The 6,819-nt window shown below is 40.0% G+C and overlaps 1 protein-coding gene across 1 annotated transcript in view; it reads left to right on the forward strand.

The window, feature by feature from the left end:
- DNAH9 (dynein axonemal heavy chain 9) overlaps positions 1-6,819 on the forward strand; it is a 299,454-nt gene that overhangs the window by 189,296 nt on the left and 103,339 nt on the right. Inside the window, exons 46-48 of the mRNA XM_027131074.1 lie at positions 5,340-5,482; positions 5,862-6,023; positions 6,208-6,441. Of these exons, the coding sequence (XP_026986875.1) occupies positions 5,340-5,482; positions 5,862-6,023; positions 6,208-6,441 (539 nt within the window). The remainder of the gene's footprint in view (positions 1-5,339; positions 5,483-5,861; positions 6,024-6,207; positions 6,442-6,819) is intronic.

A 6,819-nucleotide genomic window follows, 5' to 3' on the forward strand; every position in this document is an offset into this window, starting at 1 on the left:
TACCACTGATCTTTTCATCTTTTGCTTCAACAAATGCAGACACTTCTTTTTTTTTATTTTATTGAAGTATAGTTGATTTACAGTGTTGTATTAATTACTGCCATACAGCAAAGTGATCCAGTTATATATATTCTTTTTTATATATATTCTTTTCCATTATGGTTTATCATAGGATATTGAATATAGTTCTCTGTGCTATAGAATAGGACCTTCTTGTTTATCCATCCTACATATAAAAGCTTACATTGCAGACACTTCTTAACTCACCTCCCTACCTCTCAGGGAGGCCCACCCCCATCCATTCTCCTCACTGCTTCCAAAAAGGTCTATCAAACTATAATTCCTTCATCAGTTCCTAAGTGAATGCACGATAAGCTGTTTTGTACAGGAAAAAAAAAAACAAAAAAAAAAAACCAGCTGCCTTGGACCTGCTTCCTTCCTTCCTCACTAGCTTACCTCTCCATTATGATCTAGTAATTCCCACCTCCTTGAAATAACACACTGGACTGACTCCTGACACCCTTACTGGCTCACGCCGTTCCTTTTGAACTTCATGCCCTTCTCCTTCTTTCTCTGGATTAACTTCTACCCATAGTACAAGACTTATCTTGGATGTTATCTCTCTGGGAAATCTTCACTAATCCACTCTCACCACGAGGAATGAGAAACATCCCTCTGTGTTTCTCTAACATTCAGTGGATGCACACACCACCATTGTACTGAAATGACATTGTAAACTTATGAAAGGTAGAGACCGTGTTGTCTGTTGTTGGTTCATTTTTTGTTATGAAATAATCCAGAGGTACAAAAGATAAGGATTAAATACCTACTGCCCAGCTTAGGAAATAAAACAACACTGATGTAATTATAACTCTCTGTAAAGACTGTGTTATTTTCACCGTTTACATTGTCAGCACTGAACGCATCTCCTGGCCCATAATTAGCATTCAAGAGGTATTCATTGAACCAAGGTGTGTAATATCATGAGAAAGATGTGTCATCTTACATATTAGATATTACTGTTGAACACGTGCTTTGAGAAAGTTTCCAGGCATGCAGAGAGAGGGCCAGGGGTCCTGAGATAGTCACCACACTCCCTGTTTTTTCTCCCTTGAGACCAGGGAAATGTTTCTGAAAAATGTTGTTCCTGGGTGGGGTCAAAGCCCTTAAGCCATTGTGATGCTAACTGGTTCACGCAGAATAACCCTCAGCTTTGCCTTTTTTATTACCAAGCTCCAACTAACCAAACCATCTTAAATTATCTCAAAGCACTGTGGCCTCTGAGAGCCCCAGACCACACAGAGAAGATGATGATGAGTCTGACTTGCAAAATATCAGGACATGTTAAGGACCGCAAGAAGCCATTCTGCACTAGGCAGCAGAAATAGGGCTTCCCAACTTTAGGTCACAAGGGGAAACTCTTCAAATATTTAAATAGCCTCTGCCTCTGTTCACATCACAAAATCCCCTCTGGCAGTTCAGTCTCCTGCTTTCAGCATGACTACCTACATCACACAGTAAGTGATGGGAATGTTGTCAGGAGAAATTGGAGGAACAAACCTGGAAATGCAAACTTTGCTCCCAATTCAGAGGTGCTCAGTTCCATCTGGTGATCTTCCTAAGGGATCTTGGGAATTGTGTGACAAATACCCGCATCTTAAGAACATGCAAAAAGGCTCTAAAAGGCCTGGGTGTTTTCAATATCTTGGCACTTAAAGGGATCATATAAACTAGGGCGAGCACACTTTTTCTATAATGGGTCAGAAGGTAAATATTTTCAGCTTTGCAGACCATACAGCCTCTGTCACAACTACTCAGTTCTGTCATTGTATTGGGCAAATAGCCATAGACAATATCTAAATGAATGAGTGTAGCTGTGACCAGTAAAACTTTATTTATGGACAACAAAATTTGAATGTCATGTAATTTTCATGTGTCATTAAATAGTATTATTTTAATTTTTTCAACCATTAAAAATTGTAAAAACCAGGCTTCACTTGCAGGCAGAGATAGAGGGCCAGATTTAGCCTATAGATCATACTTTGCCTCCTCAAAAGATATAAATCCTACATATTTCAAAAAATAGAAAGGTGAAGAATGCAGACTCTATTATTACAAATATTCTAAGACCAAAGGGAATTCAGGTTCTCACTCTCTAACGTACTTATAGATAAGAAAATGTAGATTATCAGAGGGGCAAAGGAGAAAGGAATTCAGACCGCTGCAGGCAGTCAGCCCCAGAAGTATGAGTATGGCTCACATCAATTCCATTTGAGTATTTCTCTTTTTAAAACTTCCCTGAACTCCTCAACTCCCAACACATGCTAAATATCATTTCATTTTTCTAGCTGTTTTCTCTGATCCCCTGTTTTTATCAAATAAGGCTGAAATGGATTCTTCCACTAGTAAGACCTTGATTTTGACAAGTTTATAGCACTGGGTATTTTGTATGCATGCTATGAAATAATGAATGGAAATTAACTCAAGTTTGTCCAATTAAGGGAAGAAAGTAAATGATCATTTTCATGATAATTCATTTTTTTCATTTTTCCCATTTAAACAATTAAGTTTAATTAGTATAAAACTCTAACCCACCTCTTGGCTGGATTAGTGTTGTCAGACTGTGAAGGCCAGAAATCTGTTGGAAAGTTGAGTTTCCTCCAGATACAGTAGTTCAAGGAAGAGCAGCAGCTTCAGTAGTGAAAAGAATCACAATTCCCATCACTCAGATTAGTCAGAGGCCATTTGCCAAACCACCCACCTTGGAGGACCTCACCCAAGTCCACAGGAAACAGAACAGATAGTGGCTCCAGTGGCTTCTTCCCGCTCTAACATTTCTACGATGCTAACATTTCTTTGTTGGCTATGGAGGAAGGAAGAAGCACGCCGGTGTGCAGAACTTCAAAGGGGAGCTTGTATATGACTTCAGGTCCACGTAGCTTCAACATCTACCTAAAGCCTTGTCCTGGAAATAGGAAAGAGCTTTTCTGATAGCCATAGAATATCCTGGAGTGAACCACATTCATCTTTACCTCCTATCCAGTGTTCCAGGATTTAACTGCACCAGTGCTTCCTTCATTCTTACATCCCTTAAGCTCATTTCTCTCCTTGAGAAAACTTAATGCCATTCACTATCGGCCTCACTACTACCTTTACAGCTCCCAATCTGTCTGCATTTCTTTGCAGTTTTCTTCATTCTTCCTTTCCAAGGCCAACTCTTCCATGTGAGCTAGGGGCCCACCAGCTGGTTCTTAATTCAGAATTTTGCTTTATTCTATCCCCTCTTTCAATTTCTGACTCTCCCTCACAGTTTTCACATTCTCACCACCCACATTTACTTTTTCCTTTTATGTTTTTCTATATTTGTTTACAAAACATGTTGGGATACAGAAAGCAATAAAACAAACACCCATGCAATTATGAACAATGTTGCAAAATAGAAACATCTGATGTGTGCAAGCAGAGTTGCTTTACAACAGGTGCCCAAAACATAGATTGTTAAATTGTCTGGTATGTGCATTTCAAGTTTACTGAAAAGTGCCTGTTGCCCTCCCGAGTAGTTGTACAGATTTATTCTCTGCTTGAATACCTGTTTCCTCCTAACCTCACCAACACTTGGTTTATCTAACATACCAGTTTTTGCCAAAGGATATAAAATGGAATCTCATTTTTGTCCTTTCCCTTCTTACCTGTGACATTGGAGCATCTTTTCAAGTGTTTATTGGCTATTCACCTTATGTTAGTTGCCTTTTTATACAGTTTGCCCTTTTGCTCTTCGGTTCTTTCTTTTTCTTATGGATTTGTAAGAGTCCTTTGTATATTCTGGATCCTAACCCTTTGTTCATCATGTAGGTCATAAATGTCTTTTTGGAAGTCTGTATCTGAATTTTGTCATGCTGATTTCGTTTAAATTTTGTAAAACTTAGTCTTTTTATGTTTCGTGCTTTTTGTGCTCTATTTCAGAAATTGTGTCCTATCCAACACCGTAAAAATAATCTTTTGTATTTTATCTATAAAATATTACTGTTTCATATTCATGTCTTTAATCCACCTGGAATGTATTTTTGCTTGGTATTCTAATTTTATTTTTTGATATTAGTATTGAATTATCCTAACATCACTTATTGATTTGTTCATCCTTTTTTAGCATACTGATTTTGAATATGAATTTCCTGTTTACATCTGGGTCCGTTTCTAGGTGTTTCACTCATTGTTCTATATATTTACCCAAGTACCAATTTCACATCGTTTTAACTAACATAGCTTTACAAGGAGACTTGATTTCTGATAGAACAAATCCTTTCTTCCCGTTCTTCGCAGTATCATTGCCATTCCTTACCCTTTGCTCTTCCATATAAATTTTAGAATATGATTGTCAGGATTGAAAAAGAAACCCATTTGATTTTTGGGGGGTGGGGAATTGCATCTTTGTGATACTGGTAATACTGAGTCATCCACCCATGAGCAGAGTATTTCTCTCCATTTATTTTGGATTTTATTTATGCCCTTCAGTAATGTTATAGTTTTTACATCAAGATCTTGCACATCTTTTTATATATTTATTACTGCCTGTCTTATAGTTTTTGCTGGTATTCTAAATACCTTTTGCTGGTATTCTAAATAGCTCGTTATTCTAAATAACTTTTTTGCTGGTATTCTAAATAAAATAACTCTTTTTTTCGCTGAAGTACAAAAGTGCCATTTTATTTCCAATATTGATTTTGTATCCAGCAAGCTTGTTGTTTAACCCACTTACGAGTTCTGATTGTTTATGTATATAGTCTCTTAGATTTCCTATTTAGAAAATTAGATTTTGATGATAATAGTTTTATTATTTCCTTAACTATCCATATAAATTTCATTTCTTTTCCTTGACTTGTTAGCTAGGACATTTGTATAATGTTGACTAGAAAACATGAATAGCAGTCATGCTTGTCTTGTTCTTAATTCAAAAGAGCATATTTTAGTATTTCACTGGTAAACAGATATGATGTTTGCTTTGGGTCTGCGACAAATACCTATGATCTGGTTAAAAGAAATCTCAAGCTCAATTTTCAGAAATTTTGTGCAGCTGTTTTGATGGTCATATCGTTTTACTTCTTTAATCCATTAATGTAGTGAATTATTCTCATAGATTTTTCTAATATTTAACCGTCCTTGCATTTCCAAGATAAACTCTAATTGGTCGTCATATATTAATTTTTATATATTTAGTTGAGCTTTTAAAGATTTTTTCCATTATATACTGCCTCATTAATACGCTAGTTTATCTAACTTTCAGAACTTTGCCAATCTGGTAAAAAATAATAATTAAGGATCTGTGCTCCGATTCTTCCCAGGAGAGATCCCAGATCTCTACTCTGACGATGAGGTTGAAAACATCATAAGCAATGTGAGGAACGAAGTCAAGACCCAAGGTCTTGTTGACAACAGAGAGAACTGCTGGAAGTTCTTTATAGAGCGGGTCCGACGACAACTGAAGGTACAAGGATTCCCTGCCTGGGGTAGACAGGACCAGAGATGGCCCATGGGAGCCTCTATGGATATTTTGGACACAATAAGCTGTACTTATTGATTGTCTTGGGAGTGAGTGGTTAGGGTGCAAGGCCCTTCTCAGCCTGAGCACCTGTGCGAGGATGCCCTTCTCACATGCTTCAAGGGCAGTGGCCTCCTTCTTGCCTCCTGAAGTCCCAGCATTTCTAATCCCTTGGCTGGAAAGGCTGCCTAGCATTTACAGATTTTTGTCTCTGTTGATATGCTTCCCAATTTCCTGGGAAATGAAGAATCCAAGGCCATGTCTGTCTCTCTGTAAGTACATCTTGGATACCTTCTTGGTTCTCCCCACCCTTCTGCCTTCTCAGGTGACTCTCTGTTTCTCCCCGGTGGGGACCAAGCTGAGGGTCCGCAGCAGGAAGTTCCCCGCCATCGTGAACTGCACAGCCATCGACTGGTTCCATGAGTGGCCGCAGCAAGCCCTGGAGTCCGTCAGCTTCCGCTTCCTGCAGAACACGGAGGACATTGAGGTGAGAGGGCAAAGGAGACACCCCTCAAGCTCCTCTCCACCTCTGGGTACAAGGAACCCCACATCCGGCAACTCCAGGTTGTTGGAGCACAGCTTTCCATGTGGTGAAGCAACAAGCTGGGTGGGCAGTCACCTGCCGTCTTCATGGCCAGATGACCTCTTTATTTCCTGCCCTTTGATTCTAGCCCACAGTCAAGACATCGATTAGCAAGTTCATGGCTTTTGTCCACACAAGTGTCAACCACACCTCCCAGTCCTATCTGAGCAATGAGCAGCGCTACAACTACACAACCCCCAAATCATTCCTGGAGTTCATCAGACTCTACCAGAGCCTGCTGTGCAGGAACAGAAGGGAGCTCAAGTCCAAGATGGAGCGGCTGGAGAACGGGCTGCTGAAGCTCCACAGCACCTCCGCCCAGGTGAGCGACGTCCTTCCAGTCCTCCTGCCGTCGGGGGGCTCGAAGGTAGTGGGGGCGGCCCCTTTCCAGAGGACTGGAGGACCACAGTCACGGTCTGCCGACCACACACTGCTCTCCAGAGGCCCCGGTGCCATGAGGACAGTGCCGGTGATACCCAAAAAGCTTTATCAGAGGTCCAGGTTCTTGCTGAACTCATCCAAAAGAGTTTGGGCGAGGAACACAAAACACAAAGGAAAACACACACACACACACTGAGGAGCAAAGAGAGCAAAGAAGCAGTTTATTCAGTGCAGAAGTGAAAGTTACACACTCAAGGGTGGGGCCCGCCGCAGGGTTTTTTTTTTTTTTTTTTTTTTTTTTTTTTTTTGCGGTATGCAG

Source organism: Aethalodelphis obliquidens, unplaced genomic scaffold, assembly GCF_003676395.1.
Source record: "Aethalodelphis obliquidens isolate GAN/ISIS:26980383/991018 unplaced genomic scaffold, ASM367639v1 scaffold38, whole genome shotgun sequence".
NCBI classification, from domain to species: Eukaryota; Metazoa; Chordata; class Mammalia; order Artiodactyla; family Delphinidae; genus Aethalodelphis; species Aethalodelphis obliquidens.